We start from the raw sequence: 25,291 nt of genomic DNA, 5'->3' as shown, positions 1-25,291 counted from the left end.
AAGGGAGTTTACTTGGTTACAATCGGGGAGGTTGTTAATCCAAGAAGAATGAAGCGCAATAGATATCTCCTTTCGGGCGGAGAAGCCTCTTACAACATTCAAACACAGAGAAAATAAGAAGTTAAACTAACAATGAAAGCATACAAGTGTTGTAATCAGAATTGCTTGTCTTGTTGAGCTTCTTGGACCAAGGCTATATTTATAGCCTTGGTCGGGGCGCCTAGAAGGGGATAAAACTTTATCCCTTCTTGCATAGATCGCGTTTGACCGCGATCTGGATAGCATCCAAGTCCGGGCGCTCGGAAGGATTCCGAGCGCCCCGAACTAAGAAAGTCAATAGAGTTGACATTTTTTGGTCCGGGCCCTCTGCTCCGGTTCAGCTCGCCTCGGTCCGGGTCTTCCGCTCTAGCTCCGCTTGCTTGGGTGATCTCGAGCATCCGGAATAGGGTTCACCCGAATCCAACTTCCGGCCTTCTCGAGTAGGCTTCCGCTCCGGCTTCTCGTCCCTCGGAATCGTCGCGTGCTTCCTTCTTGTCTGCCGGCGTACTCATCCGCAGCTCTTCGTCCCTCGGATGCACCGAGCCCGTCAGCTCTCTCTCATGTCGACCTTCTCGTTAGCTGCGTCTCTTGCTCCCCGAGCAATCTTCTGTTCCGGCTTCTCGCGCCTCGGAAACACCGCACGCTTCCTTCTCGTCCGTCGATGTACTCTTCCGCAGCTCCTTGTCCCTCGGATGCACCGAGCCAATCGGCTCTCTCCCCGTGCCGTCCTTCTCGCTAGCCGCGTCTTCCGCTCGACTTCCTGTGCTTCTAAGTTCCTGCACACTTAGACACAGGGTTAGAATACTACAGGACTTATCTTAACTTGTTTGATCACATCAAAACAACCTTGGGGTTCTAACAATCTCCCCTTTTTGATGTGAGCAACCCAAGTTAAGCTAGGGTAACCAACATAAATTAAGAGTAATAAAATTTTGAATTAAAATGCAAAAAGATAAAAATTTTAAAGAGCTACCTCCCCCTAAACTTAATATTCCCTTTTCTCCCCCTTTGATCACATAAAAAATGGGGTTCCAAGAAAAATCTAAGGGTACATAAATAAGAGAATTTAGACTCTGAATTTATCAAGTTAAAATGACTTGAAAAAAATGTTAATCTTAAAAACAAGTAAAAAATGATAGTGAAAGCCTTAAGTCAATTTTTGAAATCTTGAAATATTTTTTGAAAAATAGAACATGCATTTTGACAGAAGAAAAATACATTTTCAAGATTTAAACAGATTGTACAGAGATAAACCTTTAAAACAATTGTATAAACTCAAACGGAATTTTTTGTAAAAAAAAAATCGAAAAGAATAATGCTGGCATACTCTTGAAAACAAGAAAATCTTAAGTTATTGTCAATTCTTTTCTTTGTGATACTTAAATTTCCATTTTAGTCTATTATAATTTCTCAAATTTAAAGCAGAGAATTTCGAACATATAGAAAATTTTAAACTCTGTATTTGTTTCTCTAACATGTCATTTTCTATTGTTAGTTTGTCAAGATTCTTTAATCGACAAGCTGTTGCTAGAGTTTCTTTTAACTCGCTCTTCTTTGTTAATAACTTTTAAGTTTCTAATTCAAAAAAATCTTTCGTCAATATAACTTCTGTTTTGTAAAAATCTTTCGACAATATAATTTCTAGTTCGAAAAAACCTTTCGACAACGTTTTGATTGAAGTAATCAATGTTGGTGCAACCATAGGTCAAGGTTGACCTGGTTGACCTGACTCGAGTTGACCTGACTCGAGTTGTATTTTGATGTTTGACTTAGGAAGATTGTTGGTGCAACCTTAGGTCAAGGTTGACCTAGTTGAGTTGTATTTTGATGTTTGACACTCGTGGAAGAGTTGTATTCTTGATATGGGACAAGAATAGATGTTTGGGAGATTATTGGTGCAACCGTAGGTCAAGGTTGACCTGGTTGACCTGATTCGGGAAAGAGTCCAAGTATGGAGACTTGGCAACGGAAAAAGTCCAAGCAGGGAACTTGGCACTGGAAAAGTCCAAGCAGGGAGCTTGGCACGCGAAAAGTCCAAGTGTGGAGACTTGGCACGGGAAAAGTCCAAGTATGGAGACTTGGCACTGGAAAAGTCCAAGTATGGAGACTTGGCACGGAGAAGTCCAAGTAGGGAGCTTGGCACGAGGGAAAGTCCTAACTGGGATGTTAGGCAGGTGGAAAGTCCTGGTGAGTGAAGCCAGGCAGTGGGAAAGTCCTAACTGGGATGTTAGGCAGGTGGAAAGTCCTGGTGAGTGAAGCCAGGCAGTGGGAAAGTCCTAACTGGGATGTTAGGCAGTGTGGAAAGTCCTGGTGAGTGAAGCCAGGCAGTGGGAAAGTCCTAACTGGGATGTTAGGCAGTTGGAAAGTCCTGGTGAGTGAAGCCAGGCAGTGAGAAAGTCCTAACTGGGATGTTAGGCAGTGTGAAAACCCTAGTGAGTGAAGCTAGGTGAAAGTCCTGGTGAGTTAAGCCGGGCAAGGGAAAATCCAGATGGATCAAGGGTGATCGGACATCTGGTGTTGGGAAGTCCAAGTAGATCAAGGGAGTGATCGGATACTTGGCACGAAGAGGAAAGTCCAAGTGGGTCAAAGGGATTGACCGGACACTTGGTGGGGAGTCTTAGCAGGTCAAGGGAGTGACCGGATGCTAAGCATGATGTACCAATAGGTCAAGGTTGACCGGATATTGGTTTGGAAGGTTTGGGACTTGGTTTGGGCAAAAACCAAGCTCTGGATCGGTCTGCAGACCGATCCAGTGATACGTTTGTGTATCTGATCGGTCTGGTGACCGATCAGATAACAAACAGAAGGTTCTGTGGGCTTACTGATCAGCATGGAGCCTGATCGGTCCCCGGGACCGATCAGGGACGCTGGGATCGGTCCGGGGACCGATCAGATTCCACACAGAGAGTTGGGCAACTCTCTGTGAAGCCTTCTGATCGGTCTGGGGACCGATCAGCACAGGGCCTGATCGGTCCCCACGACCGATCAGGCAAGCCCCAGACCGATCAGGGTGAAGCCTGATCGGTCTGGATCTAGCCGTTGTGAGTGACAACGGCTAGGTTCTGCGTCTTCTGTCTTCGTTGCAGGTTCTTCGCAGGCACAGGTAATATAAAGAGGTCGAGGGCTACAGGGCTGGCTCTCTCTTCTTTCTCTTCTCTTCTGCTATAGAGCTGCTGTTCTGGTGCTTGAGCTTTGTTGAGCTCTTCTTCGCAAGCTTCGCGTGAGCTTCTTCCTTCGGCTGGGACTCCGACTGAACTGCTGCTGTGGTTGGCGTCTGAGAAGCTGTTGCTTCTTCAACAGTCGACAAGAAGGCAAGGGTTGTTTACATTTGCTGTGTATTTACTTCTTGCTTCTCTTGTATTTGTACTCCTTATCTTGCTGTTGCAAGAAGTAGTTGTGGCGAGGTTTCTCCACCCATAAGGAGCTCATATTTAGCCGGTTCTCCGGGGACTCATCCACCGACGGATTGGTAGGCTTCGTCCACCTTACGGACACGCCGAGGAGTAGGAGTTCATCTCCGAACCTCGTTACATCGGTTTGTTTTTCTTCTCCTTAGTTTCTTCCTTGTATTTCCGCTGCGACTAACCCTAACTGTAGGAAGAACGCGAGAATTTGGGGCGGCTATTCACACCCCCCCTCTCTAGCCGAGTACGAACGATCCTAACAATCAATTGGTCAGGAGGTGGAGGTCATACCTGACTTACCTTGTCGGCTGTTGATTCTCCCCCTGTTGAGTTGTTTTCTTCCGAAGACTCTCCCACTTCGTTGATGCTCTTTCTTTGTCCTCGGGATGGAATTCGGCTGTTAGGGTTGTCCCGGCAATTTCCACAATCTCGGACTCTTCTGACGGTGACTTGGTGTCGATCGATGAGTTGGATTCGACTTCAACTGGTTCTTCGTAGAGCTTCAAGAACTTTTCCCAAAGTTCTTTTACACTTTTGTATTTTCCGGCTCTGTCGAGATCCTTGGCAGGTAGTACGCTCAAAAGGTTGGACTCAGCCTTATCATTTGCCATAACATTGTTACGTTGCTCGTCAGTCCATTGATGCTCCTCAAGTTCTTCTCCTTCTTTGTTTTTGGGCATTTCAAAACCATATTTCATTGTTAGACACATATTAAAGCCAGTTTTAAAATAAACCTGCATTCGTCGCTTCCAAAAAGCGAACTCCCCCTCGAACGTTGGTGGGTAGATGCTAGCTCCGGTCATCTTGTTGCTTCAGTTGGCGGTTAGTCCTCCCGAGGCGTTCTTGCTCTGATACCACTTGTTGGACCACGTTGGCCGGTCTGAAGGGGGTTGAATAGCCCTGCAAAAAAAAGAAAATTACCCTTCTCGGACTTTCAAAATAACACTTGCATTAATTTAAAAACAATAAACTAAAAGAGTAGGGGCAAGAGAGTTTACTTGGTTACAACCGGGGAGGTTGTTAATCCAAAGAGAATGAAGCGCAATAGATATCTCCTTTCGGACGGAGAAGCCTCTTATAGCATTCAAATACAGAGAAAATAAGAAGCTAAACTAACAATGAAAGCATACAAGTGTTGTAATTAGAATTGCTTGTCCTATTGAGCTTCTTGGACCAAGGCTATATTTATAGCCTTGGTCGGGGCGCCTGGAAGGATTCCAAGCGCTTAAGAGGGGATAAAACTTTATCCCTTCTCACATAAATCGCGTTTAACCGCGATCTGGATAGCATCCAAGTTTGGGCGCCCGGACCAAGAAAGTCAACAAAGTTGACTTTTTTCGGTCTGGGCCCTCTGCTCCGGTTCAGCTCACCTCGGTCCGACTCTTCCGCAGTCTTCCGCTCCGGCTCCGCTTGCTTGGGTGATCTCGGCCATCCGGAATAGGGTTCACCCGAACCCAACTTCCGGCCTTCTCGAGCAGGCTTCCGCTCCGGCTTCTCGTCCCTCGGAATCGTCGCGTGCTTCCTTCTCGTCCGCCAGCGTACTCATCCGCAGCTCTTCGTCCCTCGGACGCACCGAGCCTGTCGGCTCTCTCCTGTGTTGACCTTCTCGCTAGCTGCGTCTCTTGCTCCCCGAGCAATCTTCCATTCCGGCTTCTCGTCTCTCGGAAACACCGCACGCTTCCTTCTCGTCCGTCGGTGTACTCTTCCGCAACGCCTTGTCCCTCGGGTGCACCAAGCCCGTCGGCTCTCTCCCTGTGTCGTCCTTCTCGCTAGCCATGTCTTCCGCTCGACTTCCTGTGCTCCTAAGTTCCTGCTCACTTAAACACAGAGTTAAAATACCACAGGACTTATCTTAACTTATTTGATCACATCAAAACAATCTTATGATTTCAACATGACAAGCATATATTGAAGACTGCCCATGGCTTGCCTGTATCGTGTGACATCTGTGAGAGCAGCACCATCATGAAGAGATTACATAATGGTGGTGGCAAGAGTCGTTTGCACAGGATTCAAATTGTGCATGTTGAACTCAGTGAGAAGATCAACTGCATAAAGATACTACTATCCCATGAGAACAAGGAAGAACTTCAACACCAAGAAAATATGGCAGGTGCCCCAAGTCTTTGATAAAAAAATGTGACACAAGTTATTTAACAATATCATCAATGAGAGGCGCATGACTACTTATAAGAATCAAATCATCAACATATACAAAAAAAAAAAAATATACAGCGTGCCCCTGACGATGTAGAATAAAGAGAGAAGCATCAGACTGAGAGTTTGAAAAACCAAGATGAAGGAGAAATTTGCGCATCTCCTGAAACCAAGCACGGGGTGCTTGCTTAAGACCATAAATACACTTATTTAACTTGCAAACATAGGTGGGATAGTTGCGATCAAGAAATATCGGGGATTGGGCCATAAAAACCTCTTCATCCAAGGAGCTATGAAGAAAAGCATTATTTACATTAAGTTGTCATATGGGCCAACCATGCTGCACAATAAGACTTAAGATAGTGTGAATAGTGACTGACTTAACCACAGGGCTAAAGGTGTCATGAAAATTAATCCCAGGACATTGATAACTTTTGACAACAAGACAAACTTTATAGCCTTCAACAGATCCATTAGAATGACGTTTGATGTGAAACACCCACTTATAACCAACGAGATTCTGAGTAAGCTAAGGAGGAAGAAGAACCTAGGTGCCATTACGAAGAAGAGCATCAAATTCAGCGGAGATGGTGGATCACCACTGTGGGTCATGAAGAGCAGTGGTGGCACATGTAGATTCATGATCAACATGGGTAGCACTGGTGATGAGGGAGTATTTAGGATTGAGTTTGGTAATATGATGTTTGGATCGGATGGTTATGGGATGAGTGACAGAGGATGAGGGTGGTGGTGGATTGGGTGATGTATGGGGAGGTGTAAGTGGCGATGGATAAGGAGCACGAGCGAGGTGGAGCACGAGTCAGGATCCGTGTGTGGGAGTTCAGCCATAGGCGAGAATGGAATAGAGTAGTTCATACTAGAGGAGTCAGGATTGGATAAGGGTCATGTGTGACAATAGAGGGAGAACTAGCATTGGGAAAAACATACTCAACAAAACGAACATGCCAAGAGACGAAGACCTTGGAAGAGGAAATATCAAGGCAAAGTACGCACTTTGAGTAAGAGAGTACCCAAGAAAGACACAAGCAGACGAACGAGGGTCTAGTTTATGCTTGGTGTAGGGACATAACCAAGGGTAACACAGATAACCAAATATCCAAAGCTTGTGAAGGTTGGGAGAACGGTGAAAGAGTTTTTCAACAGACGAGAGTATGGAGAAATTGACTTTGGACATACGATTTATTAGATAGGTCGCGGTGGCAAGCGTGTAAGGCCAAAAGGTGGGTGTGATCGATGCTTGGTGTAAAAGAGTGGGACCCGTTTCAACAAAGTGTTGATGGCGTCGTTCGGCATAGCCATTATGTTTAGGCATATGAGGTGAGGTAGTGAGGCGGAAGATTCCAGATTCTAGCAAGAGTGATTTTAGGGCAAAAAATTAACCCCCATTATCAGTTTAAAGTGAGATGATTTTCAAATTGTAATAATTTTCAAAGAGAATTTTAAAGTTGGTGAAAACAGGGAGGGCACCATATTTGCATTAGATAAAACCAAATATATTTGGAAAAGTGGTCAACAAAAATTAGATAATATTGTAACTATCCAACGAGAGTACTGGAGAGGTCCGATCCTTTGACAGGATTGGAAATCTGGGCTTTCAGTTGCAAAATCCGACCACGGCTAGGAGCAGCGTAGGTCTTGGCAAGAGTGGTCCAAGCATCAAGAGATGTTTTGGAGGCAGCAGTGAACAGAATCAAGGTGGGCGATAGAGCACCAATGATAGCGTTGAGAAGTAATTGATTTTGACATATCCAAAGCAAATGGTCACAGTTGGAGACCATGGAATTATCTTAAGAGATGGTGGGAGGCGGGCATGGATTGGAGCCATCAACATAACCCATGAGATAATAACCAATAATGAGAGATTGAAATTGGAGCCAGGCAGGGTAATTGGTGATGGTGAGTTTCAAAGGAGCTTGGGCTGCCACGTTAATGGCGATGAGATTGTGTGAAGGGGGCGATGCACTGGTCATCATAGTGGTGATGGTGGAAACAGCGAAGGAGGTCAAGGAGGCTATTGGTGTGGTGTTTGGAGGATTTAGGGGCATGAGCCGAATTGCTCTGATACCATAAGAGACTTTGAGAGAGAATCCATATTACTAATCACAACGGTAAGATTATATACAATTGTTTTCATACAAGATAGACATGAATAAAATCCTAATTTAAACAACTATTTACAAGGAATGAGATCAACTAAAGATCACAATTAAATCAATGAAAATCTACACAAATCTTCATGGATATAAATATATCTAATAGTGTATTGGGGGTGTAACGTCATGTTTCTCTTATGCTGCTCTACATAGCAGTATAACAGTTCAGGGTCTCTAAATGTAGGGGGAAATGAAAAAGCATTTGTGTTGGATTCCTGTTCGACAAGTGTCACTATCTTTGGACAGGACCTCTTGGCCATCCACAAAGGTGCCCTGTCCTGGTGGTTCTTTGCGCTCAGATTCTCATCTGGCATGTAAAGCAGGTGACAAGGGAAGTCTACAAGCAATTCAAAATTGAGAATGGTGCATAGTATAATTAGTGTATGGCACGGAGGACTCAAGAGTATATAGAACTGCATATGATCTATCTTTCATCAGAACAAAAAATGAATAGATTACTGGTTTGTGGCCTAAACTGAGATTCAGCGCTCTGGAAATCATGGAGTCTTGTACAGGACTACAATTTGTCAAATGCAATAATTGGTAGATGCTTGCACATTGAAGTATAACCACTATATACTATAGCTTGTAGAGAATCTATAAAACTAGAATCAACTGACAGATTAAAATTCCTTTGCAGTTTTCTTGACTGTAATTATCTAGCTGAGAAAGAAATATTTGTATGAACACCAAGATAGTGTTTTAACTGGTTTGACAACTGAAGCATATAACAGAAAAGATATTTCAGTGTGAACATTGTATATCAATAGGAGATGCACAGAATCGGACTTTTGACAGAATAATGAGTGAAGAATAAAATTCTGCAACATAAAGACAGCTATGAGAAAAAAAGAAGAGTAAGATGAGGAATATCTGACAATAATCAATAATGTGAATCCACAAAGTAGTATGGTAGAACACAAGCATTTGACAATTTCAATTTCAGTAGGTATCATTTTGCCAAAGTATTCCAAGAGTTTTCTAGTCAACTAAATTAGTTGTAAATCTCAAAGAATAATATAGCTGTAACTCATGCTAACTGTTAACAATCAGAAAAAGTAGGAAAGTGTGAAACTTGACAATTGTCACAAAGTTTGTTACTTGTGTCCAAAACAAAATGTTAAACTTCTTAAAAAAAAAAAGTGTGTTGTACAGAAGGACCAGAGTTATGGCCTCCTCCAGGATCTCATGCAAGACTGCACTAACCAGAAACACTGATCAGCAACCATTTCAATAGTTGTTTTTGTTTAACATGAGGATTGGTATAAAGGCTCGACACAATCAAAAACACCGTCGCAAAATAGTATAGAAACTATATATTGATTTGTATAAATTCTCAGTTGGTACATCTTTCGGCATTGAAACAAGATATAGAAAAGCTAGATGAGAGATAACATTTTACACATTAGAGATCAAAACCAGTAATCCAACAACTCCCTACACTAATGAAAAGTAATAGAAAAAAATGGAAGAATGGTATCTATCACCATGAATATTGCTTCCTTCCATCAAATGCAAATTCCACCAATATATACACATATTAAACCACAAGCCCTAATCTAGGGAGAATAAAGAACCTGAACCTAACTTTCACAAGAAATTGAAACTTGCCTATTATCTAAACACCATAAAAGGTAAAGGGGAAGAGTAGAAAGATGCAAACTTTCAAAGATCAAAGTCATAGGGTTGTAGAAATCCAAATAGAACCTCTATTACATCACAGCCAAACCTTCCCTCCGAAACTCTAGAAAAAACACAACCAAAGAATTGGAATTTGTTCCCTGAAACAAAATTGAGAAAACACGTGAAATTTCAGCAAATTACTTAACACAACATCCCGCATTCTACGTCAAGAATTGGTCATCCGTCAACTAAGCATATCACTTTAAAAAAACAAAATTTCTAAGGATTGACAATTCCAGCTAGAAGAAGAATAAGAGGATTAGTTTTAATGCCTTCTGCATACACCAATTCTACCTACTTATATAGAGATATGGTATTATAGGGACAAAAAAATACCGCACCAATTTAATCTTCTACTATGCCATCGACGACCTATACAGTGCCGTCATTTACTTCTTTAAATATAATTACTTCCACTAGATCAAGCCTCAGCTTACCGTGAATGTGGCTGAGCTTGTAAAGATGAGTCCATCTTTGGCATCTGGTGCAAGCGCAAGCGGAGATCATTGTACCGTCAAGCTTGTCAGGATCATCATGTTCAGCCGATCCTCTTTAGCATTCGGAGAGCTCCGAAGGCAGGTGGCCGCCGTCGTCCGCCTAGTCCTCGCACCGCCAAGTCGTTCGAGCCCTCTTTTCCAATTAACGACTGAGGAGATTTTTGAAAATTCAATGAACTTCAGGGTCCAAAATGAAATTTAATAAAGCGCACTTCTTCGTTTCTTTATTATTTATTTATTTATTTTAACCAGCGGTGGGCCCACACGAAAATCCGCGATCCCACCACCAACGGTCGGAAAATTAGCACGAGAAGCGTAACGTTCCGCAGCCAGCAGATAGAACCAGGAACTTCTCTTTTCCTGCGATCCCACGACGCCGTCCATCACTTCTCTCTCTGCTCCCTTTGCGTTTCCATCTCCGTCGCCGCTTTCCTTCTTCCAAGAGCGAGCCATGGAGCCGACCGTCATCGACTGGAAGAGGGTCGACTCGAGGTACGTCCGGGACGAGGCCTACGAGAACATCAACGCCCCAATGTGGCTCGACCTCGCCGCCGCCAACGGCGACGTTCAGGTCGACGACACCGCTTGGTTTTGCCGACCAGGTAGCTGCTCCGCTATAAGATCTTTCATTTTTCTTTTTCCTCCGTTCGAGAATTTCTGTTTTTTTAGGCTTCGCTTTCTTGGTTCCCAGATTGCAATCACCCCAAGACCGCCGAAGATTTCAAGCTTTCAGCCACGCCTAGCCCCAAGGTTCGGAGTAAAATATTCTTTAATTCCCGTTAATCTTCGTTTTCATTGGTGGATTTGGTTGATTGGGGCGAAATAGGCGAAGCTGATGAGATCGAGCTCGGAGCGATTACCATTTGGAGAAAGAAACAGCAATCGACGGTATTGAATTTGTGTTATCCGGCCAAAAGTTTACATTTTGATGTAGTTTTAACTGGATTACCTCAAGAAGGGACAGTGAAAGCTCAAAGATGGTAATTAACTTCTTGATTACCATGTTTTAGAGACGAGAACAACCTGAAGAAAAGAGTAGGCGTCGTCGCTGCTCCGCTCCTCTCGGCGTCTCCAGTGAAACCCAAGACCACCGCTTCGAAGGTGTCCAAGGTGGATCTTGAGAACCAAGACCCGAATCAATCGACGCCGGCTCGTCCCACCCGCCCGCCGAAGACGAGGAACCCTGTGAAAGAGATAATCAAGTCAAGCACCAAGGAGGAGGTCGAGGACAAAAGGGAGGGCCCGAAGCAGAAGAAGGTACAACCTCGTCTGAAGAGCACGATGTCGGCGAGAAATTTGTTCTCCGGGAAGGATATCTTGAGCCAGATCTCCGAGTTCTACCGCGAACTCAAAAAAATGGCGGTCGGAAGTAGGACTCCTCCCGTCAGAGAAGAGGCTAGGAAGGAGGTCAAGGAGGCTGCTGAAAACCTCCACAAACCAGAACCAGCAGATGATACAAAACTGCTGACTCCAAAGTAATCAATCACACACCAAAACTCCAACTTTTCTTAACTAAAATTTCGCTTCTCATCATACAAAATTCTGCAGCAAGAACGATAAATCTCCACAGAAAAGGGGAAAACTGAAGATTGAGATAAAAAAATCGATACCACTGAAAGAAGTCAGAGCAAATCCTCCGACGCCACAGCGTTTCCCTTCACCTCGCGGTGCAAGGAACCCAAAGGCAACTCCCAACGGAAGGTCCCCTCTCCACAACAAGCCTCCTAAATCAACAACTCTGGTGAGTAATTGCAGTCTCCAAAATTAGGAGAACATGATCAAGAATGCTCATTTTCACTCCGAATGTCAGATAATTTGATCTTTAGTTGCTAATAAATCTTGGTTATTACGGTCCGATTTAGGGAAGGGCAATTCTTCAAGACAGAGAAGAGAAGAAAGCATTATTAGCTCTGAAGGATGATGAACAAGGTTGCAGCAGTGCTGCTGTTGCTGGCAATTCAGAGGCGGCTTCAGCTGATTTGTTTTGGTTTCTGAAACCTTGCAGTCATGCGGAGTAAAGCTTTTTTACTCCCTTTGTCATATTCTGCTCTCAATTCCCATAGTTTTATTCAATTCTTTGTTGTGGTGTTGTTGCATTCACCTTGAAAGAAATAATCTGGATTATCTAGATTGTATTGTCTAGTCAAGCATAATTGCCAAGTATGTCTAAGTACTTTTTTAAAGAAAGAAATATTCAATCTAATTATTCAATGTATGAATTGTTTAGGTTTTAACAACATTTTGAGATCATCTGAATTTAGAATCTCACAGCCATCCAACATAGTAACCACAGAAGAAGAAAGAATAAAAGGGGTTCAAAATACAGATAACCCACGAGGGAAAGCCATTTGATCTTTGAGTTAACTGAACACATTGTAGTTATAATAAGCCTGTTCAGAATAAAAGAATATCTGAAGTTGAACATCACTGCCTGCTACTTTACTTTCGATCAATTGCATAATGCAATCGACCTAACAAAAATAATGTTTGCTGAAGTTGATAAACCTAGTGCTAATTTCCTTCCATCTAACATTCTAGAGAAAAAATTTCACCATTCACCAAGTACTGCAGCTTGAATTAGCCCATCCTTTGGATCATCTGTATGAGTTCTCACCATCAAACTCGGGAAATGCCATTGCAGTAGGGGGTGATTCCTTCACCAGAGAATGGACCCATGATACATCTAGCTCATCCGCATTTCCTCGGAGCTCAAATGAAGATGTTCGTTTGAGATGTCCCAACTCTTCGCCACTTAACCCCCAATCAGGAATGCCAGAAGGAGATGCCCAACTGGTCAGTGATGAATTAACAGGAGAGCCAATCACTGTAGATGAGAAAGGACCAAGATCACGTGAGCTCAGGCTGCGTAGCGTCTGTTGCTGCCTCTCTCTCAGGGAAAGAACAGCCAGGCGAGAACTCAATGGAGAAATAGGCTCCATGCTTCGAGGAGACGTAACACCAGGGGTAGAGTATTTAAGAGACGGCTGTAATAGAGGCGAGTGAGAAAAAAGTTGCTGAGATTCCATTGCCTTGGGTGAATATACATTTGTGTTGATGGGGGAGAGCAAGCTCTGCTGTTGCTGCAGATTGTGCAACTGACTCAACATCGCATTCTTGTTAGATGGAGAAAATAAGCCCCCATGATCAGAATTGCACCTTGGAGATGGGCTGATTTCTGCAGAAAAAATGTCATCTAGATTTGCAGGAATCAGGGATTTAGTTCTGACCGAGGAATTCCCAGCAACTGCCATGGAGTTAAGATGAGAGTAGTGCATGTCACTCAGAGATTGCAGAGAACCAAACTCAGATAAGAGTGAATCATCCACAGGTATGTCTCGTGCATTGAGAGATGACCGCAATCTGCTTGATTGAGCATTGCTTGCAGGAAGATTTAATGTTGGTATGTTTGGCTGAGGCCAAACTAAAGAGTGCCCAGTGCCATTGGCTGAAGGAGAAATGGGTGGTGTGAAGGAAGACATAACAGCAGAAACAGCAGAAGGTGACCTAGGAAAGAAACCCATTGCAGCCGCCATCTCTATTGCGGCAGATGAGGACGCTCTGGGGGAGCGATCGACAGATCCAGTGGACATGTGAAGTGGACGGAGCTCCTCAATTGTGTGGGCAAAGAAACATACTTGACGGGAGCAGTTGGTTCCATCCTTGCATAACCGTGTGCGGTATTGCACCGGGTGAAGCCAGCACTCGAACACCCCGTGTGCATACTCGCACAAGTCTCCCCTCCTACAAGACCCTTTCCGGAAATCAGGACAAGGTACACAGCTATAGTGATACTTCCTAGGATCACGCCGCCGGGCATTTTCACCGGGATGGACAAAGGGGCACTCTGTCCAGTCATGAGAATATGCCCGAGAGCAAGGGCGGATCTTGAATGAGAACATGCGGAACTCATCTGTGGCATATATGTCATTCTTGATATCTGGAAGCGTTGGGTCTACAGGATACTCTTTCTTAGTTGGCATGATCAGCAGTGGAAGGTCAGGATACTTTGCCTGAGGCGAGGTTGAGTCATCCTCATCAGCTGGCAAAGGATTTGAAGAGGTAATCTTCACATGCAGGGGAATATCATTGTGATTCCCACCACAACTCGAAGCAATGGTATTCTTACCAAGGAGTTGTTCAAGGGAATTCCTGGTATCAGACGACATGGGAGGCACAACAATAATGTCAGCAGGACGGTTTCCGTCAGCATCAACCACCGTGGGATCAGCACCAGCGGCAAGGAGAGCCTGCACAACAGCCACGGCAGTCAAGGAACCACCAGATGCAGCACAATGAAGGGCGGTGGTGTTGTCGGATCCAGAATGACGGTTGATGTCGATAGAAACCAGAGACAGGATGAGCTTGAGGACGTCGAGACTTCCATATGTAGAAGATACCATCAATGGAGTTCGTTGATCCAGCACTATGCGATTGGAACCCTTACTACGGACGTACCAACATCCGACCTCATCGCCGGCTGATGGATTGCGGTCGAGGCATCGCCTGAAGCCATCCACATCATTGTCGGCTGCGAACTCAAGGAGACTCGACAGCGAGTCGTCGACCTTAACAGTGCAGCTATGCATTGTGATGATCGGAGAGAACTATTTCTTTCCTTCAAGTTGTGACCTTGCCAGCGAGAATTAGGATTATTGCAGCTTAATGGAAGTACTCCTGGAAAGGAGAGATAAAAATAGCATTCTTACTACTTCAAATCGATTACTGAGTAAGAAATTAAAACGGGAAAAGATTTGGTCAAGGAATTCATGAAAAAAAAAAGAGCTTTTCGACAATAAGGATGATCAAAATCAGAAAAAAAAATAAATAAAGTTTCTTCATTCTACAATTTTCTCCTTTAGGTACCTCAGCGACAAAGAAGAAGAAAAAAAATTTAGATCCACGCCAAAACCAAAATATGTTATGAACGCCGGCGACAGCAATGTCTTCATGTGGCAAAACAGATTTGCATCAAACAATCATCCAAAACTAAAAGAAACGGGAACACTCAGGCGTTTACCGAATCACTCCGCTGAAATAATCCCAAAAACAGATCAAAACGCTATTTCTAACACAAATCAATGACAAATTGCATAGCCTGAACACAACGGACCCCATCTCGTTATTTTTAACAGGAAGCGTCGGAAATATCAAGTAAAGCGGCTAGGCGACGAAGATAAAACGCCGAAACGAAAACTAAGAACACTAGTAGATTTTTCTTAAGTAGCACAGGGTAGCAGGCAACAAGCGAAGAAGTCTAGAGCAACGCACCAGGGATGAGCTCGAGTCGCCGATATTTCAGCTATCCAACGAAGAAAAATCGGCTGAACAAGAGACGGCCGACGACAACGCGATCTCTCCGGCGAACCGACGTGCTAGTGGGGAGACTCAGCGCCGCCTCCACAGCTCAATAGCCGACTCGCAGAAACCTCGCCGATACAAGAGGTAGGCGGCTCTCGACTGAAATGAAATAAAATGAAACACGAAGAAAACGGGACCGTCAAATTGCATTTCGCGCATTTACCCCTTCCTCGCCGACTCTGCACGAGATTAGTGGCACCCGAATTTCACCCACTGACGGCTCGTCACTCCAATTGTAAATATAATTTTTTTGCCGTTAATGGATTTAAAAGCTGGAGTCCAATTGGTCACCAATAATGTTGCGGGTAGACACAAAGGTAGATGATGATAAATGATATAGTGAAGCTGTGAGAATAAGACGAACGCGTGGGTAAGTAAAGCCGGGGACCGGATAAGATCGCGTGGTGTGGGGATTGAACACGATTTGAATCCGGGGTGGAGTCCGGTCCAACGATTGGACGTTGGACCAGTCATACTTTGATATTCGGGCCCATTTCGTGGGATTGGAGGATTCAACACTCTACCGCCACCGCGATCCCCTGCCCGACGGCGCACGCCGCAGCCGAAGCCGCAGCCGCCGCGGCGAACATCACCGCCCTATGGCCGTCGATTTGGCGCGGCTGTCTTTGCCACGACGAGGCTCCGGCAGCGGGCGCTGAGGGGTCTCATCACAGCGGATAATCCATCCAACGGCCTGCTTACACGTCAGACTGGCGGATGACATGAACGACGAGCAGTGCAAGCTGGGTTGAACCGGACCCGGGACGGCCATGGCATACCGCGTCCATGACTCGCTGAAAACAGGGGACCCACTCAGTCGAGAAGTCTCGGGAGTTGAGCTCCCCGACTGCGCCACGTGTGGTATGGAGGGTTTCTGGCGCGTCGCCTGTCTTCTGGCTTCTGCATAGAATGGAATTGTCGTGAGGTTGGTAATCGAAATTTGAAGTTCCCAATTTACCCTCCCTACCGAGTGAGATCTCCTGAGTTGATAGGATATTTTGGAGATTTGAGCATTCACGATATCATTTCAAATCGACTCTGGTTATCAGACCTCGAGGCACCGGCGCAGAGCGTCTCCAGGATGGATCTGGAGTCGTCTACTGGGAAGCAGGAGCCAGAAAGGGCGCGGAAGGATGCTGCGATGCGATCCAATGAGAACAGTTTGGTACCGGTATGCAAAATGATTGGTTTTTTTGTTCAATCGACTCTCTTCTTCTTCCGCTGCTTCTCTTTTGTTGATCACTTTTTGATGCTAACTAGGGGAGAAAGAAGATCGATGCGAGAGCGGGCGATCAGGGAGACCTAGAGGGTGGGATAGATGATCTCGAAGAGAAGATGCAGGGGCTCAAGCTGAGGAGAAGCCGGAGCAAAGGAATCTCCATGAAGCTTTCCCGAAGAAGGTACTTCCACCGGCAGTCGTCTGTGCTCCGCCGCGACATGGTACTGATCAAGGAAGACGCAGCGATTTTGAAGGGCATAAAAGAGGCGTCGTTGCTCAATTTAGCCGTATTAGGGAAGAAGCGTCCAGATGTTGAAGAGGAAAAGGTTGGCACTACTTTGAAATATAGTACTCGTTACTCCGCCCAAGAAGATGAAGAAGCGTCCATCTTCATCTATAATCTATATTCTGGATTCATTAAATACTTTGCTATTGTTGTTATTCGGCATGAATGAAGATGGTGATGCTGAAGAGGAAGATGGAGGGGCTGTCGAGGGGCATGCTTGAGAGAATCGAGGAGTGTAGTCATTTGCTCTCTTCTAAAAGCACCAGCAGTCAAGACATTGTTTCATACAATGAAGCAGAGCACATGCCTTTTCTCCACCTTCGGCAGCAGCTGCGGCAAGAGAAGTCGGTGAGAATTCAAAACAATCTCACCTGCTTTGAAACTGACACAAAAAAAACCCTTGATTTGCTTTCAAAATACATGTCATCCATGTGAGCGCCCATGCCATCATCCAGGTAGCATTAAGCTTTTCTTTAATACTCTACAAAGTGCATGCAGACATTGTTCAATTCGTTTGCCTTCTACACTGTAGATTTGCTATCTACAGTGAGCTTATAATTTGAATAATGATGAAAAATTTTAAAAAATAATTTGCTGTATTGTCTTTCTTTAGCGAAAGTCTGGTCATCTTCGATGGCAAAACGCTTGGTGGTCCTAGTTTTTATGGTGCATTCATACCTTATTCCCTGTGCAAATAATAATACCATGGTCTAGCTATCTATAGAATTGCTTCATTCTTGAGTCACTTGAACTTGGGCACGCCATGAATTGATTTGTCAGGCTTGATTTGATCACAAAGTTACAACTTACAAAATGTATTGGATCTTTCTTGTTCCTAGTGATTAATGTGGCAAGTGTATTCTCTGAATCACCATGTCTGGGCCCTGCTTTGCACACACTAGAAAGAGGTCAGCAAATTGGAAGCTTCATGTTTGAATAGTAAAATAATTTATAATTTGTTGCTATTAAGAAAATTTATTTCATCAATTTAACAAATTTATATTCCTTTTTACCATTAAATTGTTTGTCAAATTTCTAATGGATGTGCACGACAATGTACTCAGATCTATTTTTCATCTGTTATCTATATTGTTTTGGTCTTCTCTTTAGACGAACAACTTTGAAGTTAATACAATTCAGTCACGAGACAACCTCAATAACACAATAATTATTGTATTAGGATCCACTGTTTCCATCTATATCAAGCATTGATGATTTTCTAGTTCTGGTTGGAAGCATAGCTAACCAGGCCCCTCTTGGTAGAGGTTCATTTATTTTTCACATCTTTTGATTTTCTGCTTTTCTTTACCAGAGTACTTACCAAACATCTAAGTTCTAACTTTATTTGGTTGATTAAATCATTAGGTCCCAGGCGGTGTTAACTCTACATAGCTTCTTTCTGACACTACCTGAGTGTATTGCGTCTGCACCATCTGTCTTCTGTCAACTGAACAATATAAGATCACATATTTTCTTTAAATATGAAGCAGATTTAGGACGATTGCATGCATTTCACTTTGTGGTATAATTTATGCATCAGATATCTGCCACTCACCTGGAATAATTTTGAACCTAAAAATTGCTCAACCTAGCTTTAATAAGAAAAATGAGTAATATGGATGTGTTTTTGAAACCTTTGTTTTTTCATAAAGGAGAACTTCGCTAGAAGTTCTTGTTGGAGCACATGCACTTTTTTTTTGTTCTTTAAGGCATATGTATAAGAGAAGGTTTAGCCTTTAATGGGAGTTTCAGTTATCGTGCTTGTTTGCAGATTGAGAAGCAGGAGTTTAGATGCTGTAGTTGCATGGAAGCTGTTGGGAGGATAAGGCTGCAAGTGTGGGCAGAGTCTGAGCAATGGAGTGAGATGCAACAGCTGCTGGAGCAAGTTAAGATAGAAATGGAAGAGATCCGATCTTCTAGAGACCATTGGCAGCGACAAGCCGTTGCCGCTGAGATCAATTTCCACATCCTACATACTCAGGTATCTCCTTGGTGATCCATTCGTTCTTTGGAAGCCAAGATATTGGCTTAAACTAACATCCCTAGATAAAATCTAAAATGTCACACTTCCTACAAACACTTCTTAGTATCATTTAAATAAGCTATCCTAAAAAGTCAGGAAAGTAGAAACTAATACGTCCCGATAACTTTGAGCAATTTACTTCACCCATTTCATGTTATGTAGAATCTCAAGTGGAAGCGAAAGGCCCAATCTTCTGAGTGCAAGGTAATTGATCTGCAGAACCTTGTGTTACAACATGAGAAAGAGCTCCAATCATTGTGGAAGAAGATTCCTGGTACTCCCAGTTCCTCTTCTCCACAGCACACTGAGTTGTGTATCAAAAGGCGCTGGAGGAAATTGCTCGACTCAAGTGAGGAGGAGAAGCATGCTCCACCCTGTCACTTGAAGTCACAGACCAGTAATAGACGCTTACCATTGCTTAATATCAACAACATTTCTCAACCTCTTAGATCAATAATTGGAGCATGGAGTCCAACATGATCCACAACACTTGAAAGCAATTCCGTTTCAGTTAGATGACAACCACCCAGCATAAAATTAGCTGTCTTTCTGAATATCTACTGAAGTGTAACATAGCAAGAGATCCAGCAACTGATATGCATACAAGCCACTGCCAACACTGGTAACACTACTATAGACCACTTGCTCTTATTTTATGAATAATCTAAATGAGCAATAGTTGCAGAATATACACAATTAAGTAAGAAGAAAGGCAGTTGCATCAAGTCAAGGGCGACTGATCATGGACATCCAGGCACAATAGGCGCACACAATCCTCTGCGAGATGTAGATGTACACAGCGAAGGAGAAGCTCATGAGCACCAGGTCTTTCCAGTCACCCTTCTGCTTTGGCGACAAGCAGTCCTTCAGCTCCCTGCCCAGCTTCCCAGCCTCACCATAGATTTTCACCAGCGAGATGGGCCACCTCTTCCCCTGCTTTGTACCGTCACTTTGCTCCTCTTTCCGACCGCCATCTCCGGCGGACAGGTAGCTGTGGCAGCGGAAGGTTTGCTTCGGTCTGGATGCGTGGGCGATGGAGTGGCGGGGATTGCTTTGTCCTGCATGAAGAAGAAGAGTGAATGAAGAGGCAGCCATGAGAGGATGGAGAGGAAGGTGAAGATGGACAGATATTTTGGGCGATTTCTTTTTTGAAGGAGGGATATTTTTGTGCAATTAGCGTGAACAAGTGGAGCTCCTATGAATTCAAGGAGAAAGTGACATTTGTGATATCTAAATTGGTTTTTAGGGGAATATTGTTTTGTCCTGAGTGAAGAAAAAGAGTCATACAAGATAGTAAGTTAGGGTAGGATCAGGGGCGTAGCTATATAAGACTCAAGGGGTGCGGTCGCACATCTTAGAATTCAGGCTATATAAGACTCAAGGGGTGCGGTCGCACCTCTTAGAATTCAGGAAAATATTAATATGATGAAGAAAAAATTAAAAAAAATATATAATCATAAATTTTGAAATTTTTTTGTCTTTTTAGCAAAAAAAAAAAGTTTCAATTAAAATCCTTTCAGCCGAACTCATTTTCCTCTTTTCTTAAGTTAATTTTTTTCTCTGTCAATTTTTCTTCTTCCTCCTCTAATTGTGAATTTTTATTTTCCTCTTTTATTTTTTATTTTTCTAATTTCTTTCATATTTTTTTTCCTAATTCTAATTTTACCTATAAAATCTTTCGCGACATGTCGTTATCGTTATAGCCTAAGTACTATCGTCACACACCGATTGTTACCATCGTTGATATCATTTGTTGCATGGTCATCATCTTCACTTGGCTAACGTCGTCATTTCGACGATGCTCCATAAAAAAATACCTTTTAATTGAGGTGAAATTTTCTTGAATGATTTCTTTCGCTCAACCGACATTGTTTGCTGCAGCATCACCATCATCGTTCACCGACTCTGTCGCTTTGCTCCTCCTGAGTGAAAACCCTAGCTACGCCATGGATAGGATATTGATATAAGAATGTTGGGACATTTTGATGCGAGCATTTTGTGCTTTATTCTAATTATGAGTGAAATTTTTTTATAGTATTGGATTAAATTAGATTATAAAATGATCAATCGGATTAGGTATTTGAGTGTTTTTTTAAAAATTAGATTAAAAAACGAAGTTATAGAAAGAAGGAATTGTTGATTATTGACAGTCTTGTTGGGCGGTTATTGGAATCTTGCATAGGGATGTAATCGAGTTGAATCCTTAGATGTTTGAGCTCGACTTATATATAATCGAGTCGAGTTCAAATTTTATTTAACGAATATATTCATGACTCACGAGCTTATTCGAGCTTTTATCAAATTTAAATGAATTTAATAAATATAAATTATAAATTTAAATATTCATTAAAAAAATAAATTATATATTTTAAAAAAATTATAATATTTTTGTTAAAATTTATAATTTTATTCTAATAAATAAATTTAATATATTTATCTATGTTTTTCATTAGTAGAGTGTAAAATTTATAAATTCAATATCAAAACCATTATTTTTTTATTTAAAAGTTGATTCATGAGTTTAACGAACATATTCACGAGCTAACGAGTCGAATATTGTGAAACTTGAGCTTGATTTATTTATCTTAACGAGCCTCATTAAACGAACTCAAACAAACTTTTATCGAATCGAGTTTCGAATAACTCACGAACGACTTGACTCATTTACATCTCTAATCTTACATGATTTTCAAAATCACATTTTCATACACCAAAATACATGTAAAATATGCACATAAAAAAGTAAAACAACCTAAAGGCGGGTTCGACTCCGTGTCTCATTCAATAGGGTCCGATTCGTTATCTGATTTTGAATCCGGCTAAGAGAGATTTCGTGACTAAAATCGTTATTCGTTTCTAGATTTCAGAGTTCCACGCCCCATTTTCGTCGACGTCACGGATGATGCAGAGGAGACGACGATCACGATCGCCTCATCGTCCCTGATCTTGAAGATTGTGTCTCCTCTTCCTCCTCCTCCTCAGGATGCTGTCCCCCATGTGCGATTTCTCTATCGTCGTCTCTGGCGACCTCCTTCGGTCGATTTTCGAACGCCTTCCGCCGTCCGACCTTGCCCGGTCGGCTTGCGTCTGCCGGTTGTGGAGGGACTTTGCCTCGGACCGGGAGATGAAGGAGAAAATCTTCCGGTCTACTTGGAAGGTGCGCCGAGTCCTAGGCGAGCCGTCCTCCTCGGCCTTCTGGCGTCACCCTAGCCTCGATCGTTTCGCCATCTCCCACCGCCTCAGTCGCGGTGATTCCGTCGCTGGTCTTGCACTGAGGTACGGCGTCCAGGTATTGTACTTCATCGGCTCTCTCTTTATTTCTTTTTTCCGCTCCTCGGCAGGCGATCTATGATCCGTAAATAACCGAATCTGTGTCAATCCGTCGGTTATGTCAAAAGAGACTTTCTTTTCCTTTAACCATAGAAACTTTAATTTCTCTGTTTTTATCATAGGCAAAACCAACATGGTGCTATTTTGGGACCTTGAATTGGTTAATCCTACCTGAATCCCTGCTTTCGTCCATCTTAACTCCTCTGTCTACCTATGCATCCAAAAGCAATTGTCCAACCTTTTTTCTCTGATCATGACCATGATGAAATTCGACTGCATTTTTTTTTTCTTTTAGTAATTCATTTTTTTTTCCATTTCTTATATTTCACCGCAATATCGAATACAAAAATGATGCTATGTGAAGCTGATTATCAATACCAATCTACCATCATAAACGAGATATAGATCTTTATGATTACTAATTGAGAAGCATAGCAAAAGCAATTATTAATACCTTGGAAGAGCTGTTGACTAGGATTGTAAATGAATTGAATGTTCGTTAATAAGCTTGATGTTCGGCTTGGTAAGAGTTTGTTTATGTCCGTTCAATATACATAAAATCAATTAAATGAATAAGTTTGAACAACTCGTTTAACTAAACAAACAAGCTTGAACACATGTGTTCAGCTCATTAATATTCATGAACAACATTCGGGAACAATGTTCCTGAACAACATTCGTGAACAACATTCTGAACAACATTAACAATGTTCGTTGACAACGTTTGTGAACAATGTTCATAAATCATGTTCATCAATAAAACTCTTATCAACTTGCTAAATAAATAAAGAAACTTTCAAAATGAACAAATAAATTTGTATTATCATATCAATAATTAATCAAACAAGCTTAAAATATAGAAGTTTCAAACAATCAAAAAAGCTTGAATTGAGAGCTCGATAACATCTAAATAAACCAAACTCAAGCCAAGCTCAAACCAAGCTCAAACCAAACTCAAGTTCATAAAAAAGAAACTAAGTCAAGTTTGAACAATCATTTTAACAGTTTGGTTCATTTTAAGCTTGGCTTAGATCGGTTATCTTATTAAACAAGTTTGAATATCACAAAGCTTGGCTCAGCTTGGCTTATTTACAGCCCGTCTTGACTACAATTGTTCATGTAAATGTTTTGATCATTTGCCTGATTTCACAAAATGTTCTTGTCCATCCTCCTAAGCAAATAGGGCCTAAAGAGAGTTTAAGTGGTTTGTCGATAACCAAAACTTCAGTAGTACTTAATTTTTTGGTCAGGTTGATTGTTAAAACTTCATTCTTAATTGTTGAAGTTGGTCGCTTGTCACTTTCTTATTTTGGTCCAGGGCAAAACATCAGGTGGCCTACTACCATGATTGAGAGATTTTGTTGATGTGCTTCTGTAGAAATTAGGAGTTAGATTTAGGTTAAAAAAAAGCCTAGTAAGCTATTTCAGTACATGAACCAATCTCAAACACATGTTCTATGTGAAGCTGAAATGATATCTTAGTGAGCCATAAGATCCCATGTGGATATTGGCATCAGCACACATACAGGCACTTACAGACCCTTTCCCATGCCATCTTTTGGAGCTCAAATATTTGGATGCATTTTTTACTGTCTTATTAATCAAGGTTGTATATTTTGTAGTTATTCATGGTAGTGATTTTATATGAAATGTGCACAGAGGTTTGGTTACTCAACTGTTACATACAGTAAAATTGCAGAAACTTGGGCTAGAAGTGGTTTTAAGGAAAAGATATAGTCATCTTAATTATTTGGCTAGAGTACGGGTTTGATGCCTGTCAAGAATTTCATTATGAATGAAAAAGGGTCTCAACAACTAAAATAATAATGTTTCTTTAGGATTCTGACTAATACGCTTTACTGTCAGATCTAACAACAGTGGAAATACATGCCAAAATATATTAATATTCTCTGGCACAAGGTTTAAGCTTCTCACTCAAGCTTACTTGCAAATTAATTTTTCAATGAAGCAATTCAAACATTCTATTCTAAAACTCAAATATTGCTTGTAGAAAGTTATTCACATACTTGTATATGTTGAAGATGCAACTTTGATAGAGCATGGTCTTGGAAAAAAAGAAACAAAGGGATAGACAAATCTTTATTTTTGAGGATTTCCTTTGATTGCTTATCTTCTTTAACGAGTAGACAATTAATCACAATATGTTTTCTCCTCATGAACTATAGAATTGGAAGAAATGCGTTTGATAATTTGTTTTGCATGATATAATTTCATCAGCGCACTAAAAGCCTTATCTAGCTCAGGTATTAATTGTTTGAGTCAAATAAACTCACATAGATCAGGAGTGATAGCTTTGCACTTAGCATTTGTACTCATCCTAGCCACGACACTTTGCTTCTTTCTATAACTCCTTATTTATAGTTGCAATAATCCATCTTTGTTCTGTGAATTTTCTTATTATCATAAAACTTGCAGGTTATGGACATCAAAAGATTGAACAACATGATGAGCGAACATGGTATATACTCCAGAGAGAGGCTGCTGATCCCTATTAATAAACTGTCGCTTCTCATCGACAGTACCTGTTATATCGAGCTGGATGAACATTCAAAAAGAGAAGTTGCGGTTCTGTACTTGGAAGGTGGCCCTGATGGAAAAACAACCCAAACAATGAACAACACAATCTATGCAAAAGCCAGGCGGAAAATACTCAATTCTGTGAAAAGAAGTATGCAAGTGGATGATGGAACTGCTGAGTACTACTTATCGACTTCTGATGGTGATCCAAGAGCTGCCATGTTGCAGCTCAGCGAGGATCTGAGGTGGGAGCAGCAGAACCGGCCTCACCTATTTAGATGAGCAAGTGCTACTGTCAAGATGTTGTGCATCTTAATTTAACCAGTTCCAAGTGTATCGTCTGAAAATTTGTGTTCATGAGACTGCCTGAATACAAAATCTACATATAAATATGATCTAAGTTAGTTGCAGCTCCAGACTTGTTACATATTAAAATTAGAACCCACTAAGTTTGTGGTGTTGTCTATTGAAATTGGATTACTATTATGCTTGTGCTGTAAAAAAAACTTGTTTTTTTTATGATATCGTGAACTATCCTTCTGTCAAAACATGTTTTTTATGTACTAGGATTCGAAGAGGTAAA

General features: G+C 42.1%; 4 protein-coding genes across 6 annotated transcripts; 3 read left to right on the top strand and 1 right to left on the bottom strand.

The window, feature by feature from the left end:
- The first annotated feature begins 10,230 nt into the window (after positions 1–10,230).
- Positions 10,231–12,082, top strand: LOC121974570 (muscle M-line assembly protein unc-89-like). Of its 2 annotated transcripts, none has more exons than XM_042525685.1 (6): positions 10,231–10,556; positions 10,646–10,704; positions 10,781–10,842; positions 10,965–11,429; positions 11,503–11,695; positions 11,807–12,082. In XM_042525685.1, exons 1-6 carry the CDS (start codon positions 10,406–10,408, stop codon positions 11,873–11,875), a joined length of 999 nt encoding a protein of 332 aa, XP_042381619.1. In that variant the 5' UTR covers positions 10,231–10,405; the 3' UTR covers positions 11,876–12,082. The 2 variants fall into 2 exon arrangements, with proteins under 2 accessions (XP_042381619.1, XP_042381618.1); XM_042525684.1 differs by having other exon boundaries at positions 10,233–10,556; positions 11,817–12,082.
- Positions 12,083–12,275: 193 nt separating this feature from the next.
- Positions 12,276–15,456, bottom strand: LOC121974569 (zinc finger CCCH domain-containing protein 24-like). Its single transcript, XM_042525683.1, has 2 exons — positions 15,223–15,456; positions 12,276–14,628 (listed from the first exon to the last, which is right to left on the bottom strand). Exon 2 carries the CDS (start codon positions 14,538–14,540, stop codon positions 12,549–12,551), a length of 1,992 nt encoding a protein of 663 aa, XP_042381617.1. The 5' UTR covers positions 14,541–14,628; positions 15,223–15,456; the 3' UTR covers positions 12,276–12,548.
- Positions 15,457–16,391: 935 nt separating this feature from the next.
- On the top strand, positions 16,392–20,091 carry LOC121974572. 2 transcript variants are annotated; one of them, XR_006110022.1, is made up of 6 exons: positions 16,392–16,483; positions 16,573–16,857; positions 16,989–17,165; positions 18,589–18,798; positions 19,003–19,462; positions 19,526–20,091. XR_006110022.1 is itself a non-coding variant. In XM_042525686.1 (5 exons), the coding sequence occupies exons 1-5, from the start codon at positions 16,394–16,396 to the stop codon at positions 19,318–19,320; spliced, it is 1,080 nt and encodes a 359-aa protein (XP_042381620.1). In that variant the 5' UTR covers positions 16,392–16,393; the 3' UTR covers positions 19,321–20,091. The 2 variants fall into 2 exon arrangements, 1 of the variants encoding a protein (XP_042381620.1); XM_042525686.1 differs by having other exon boundaries at positions 19,003–20,091.
- Positions 20,092–21,699: 1,608 nt separating this feature from the next.
- On the top strand, positions 21,700–25,118 carry LOC121974568 (F-box protein At1g55000-like). Its single transcript, XM_042525682.1, has 2 exons — positions 21,700–22,129; positions 24,607–25,118. The coding sequence occupies exons 1-2, from the start codon at positions 21,824–21,826 to the stop codon at positions 24,988–24,990; spliced, it is 690 nt and encodes a 229-aa protein (XP_042381616.1). The 5' UTR covers positions 21,700–21,823; the 3' UTR covers positions 24,991–25,118.
- The last annotated feature ends 173 nt before the right edge of the window (positions 25,119–25,291 follow it).

The sequence above is a fragment of the Zingiber officinale genome, chromosome 4B (assembly GCF_018446385.1).
Source record: "Zingiber officinale cultivar Zhangliang chromosome 4B, Zo_v1.1, whole genome shotgun sequence".
Taxonomy (NCBI): domain Eukaryota; kingdom Viridiplantae; phylum Streptophyta; class Magnoliopsida; order Zingiberales; family Zingiberaceae; genus Zingiber; species Zingiber officinale.
The sequence above is the reverse complement of the archived record's forward strand: the minus strand, read 5'-3'. Positions and strand labels throughout refer to the sequence as shown.

Coding starts and splice junctions, on each gene's coding strand:
- LOC121974569 (XM_042525683.1), bottom strand. CDS start 14,540: ATGCATAGCTGCACTGTTAAGGTCGACGACTCGCTGTCGAGTCTCCTT.
- LOC121974568 (XM_042525682.1), top strand. CDS start 21,824: ATGCTGTCCCCCATGTGCGATTTCTCTATCGTCGTCTCTGGCGACCTC. Junction 22,130..24,606: donor CACTGAGGTACGGCGTCCAG/GTATTGTACTTC, acceptor TAAAACTTGCAG/GTTATGGACATCAAAAGATT.
- LOC121974572 (XM_042525686.1), top strand. CDS start 16,394: ATGGATCTGGAGTCGTCTACTGGGAAGCAGGAGCCAGAAAGGGCGCGG. Junction 16,484..16,572: donor ATGAGAACAGTTTGGTACCG/GTATGCAAAATG, acceptor GATGCTAACTAG/GGGAGAAAGAAGATCGATGC. Junction 18,799..19,002: donor TCCACATCCTACATACTCAG/GTATCTCCTTGG, acceptor CATGTTATGTAG/AATCTCAAGTGGAAGCGAAA.
- LOC121974570 (XM_042525684.1), top strand. CDS start 10,406: ATGGAGCCGACCGTCATCGACTGGAAGAGGGTCGACTCGAGGTACGTC. Junction 10,557..10,645: donor CGCTTGGTTTTGCCGACCAG/GTAGCTGCTCCG, acceptor CTTGGTTCCCAG/ATTGCAATCACCCCAAGACC. Junction 11,430..11,502: donor ACAAAACTGCTGACTCCAAA/GTAATCAATCAC, acceptor AAAATTCTGCAG/CAAGAACGATAAATCTCCAC.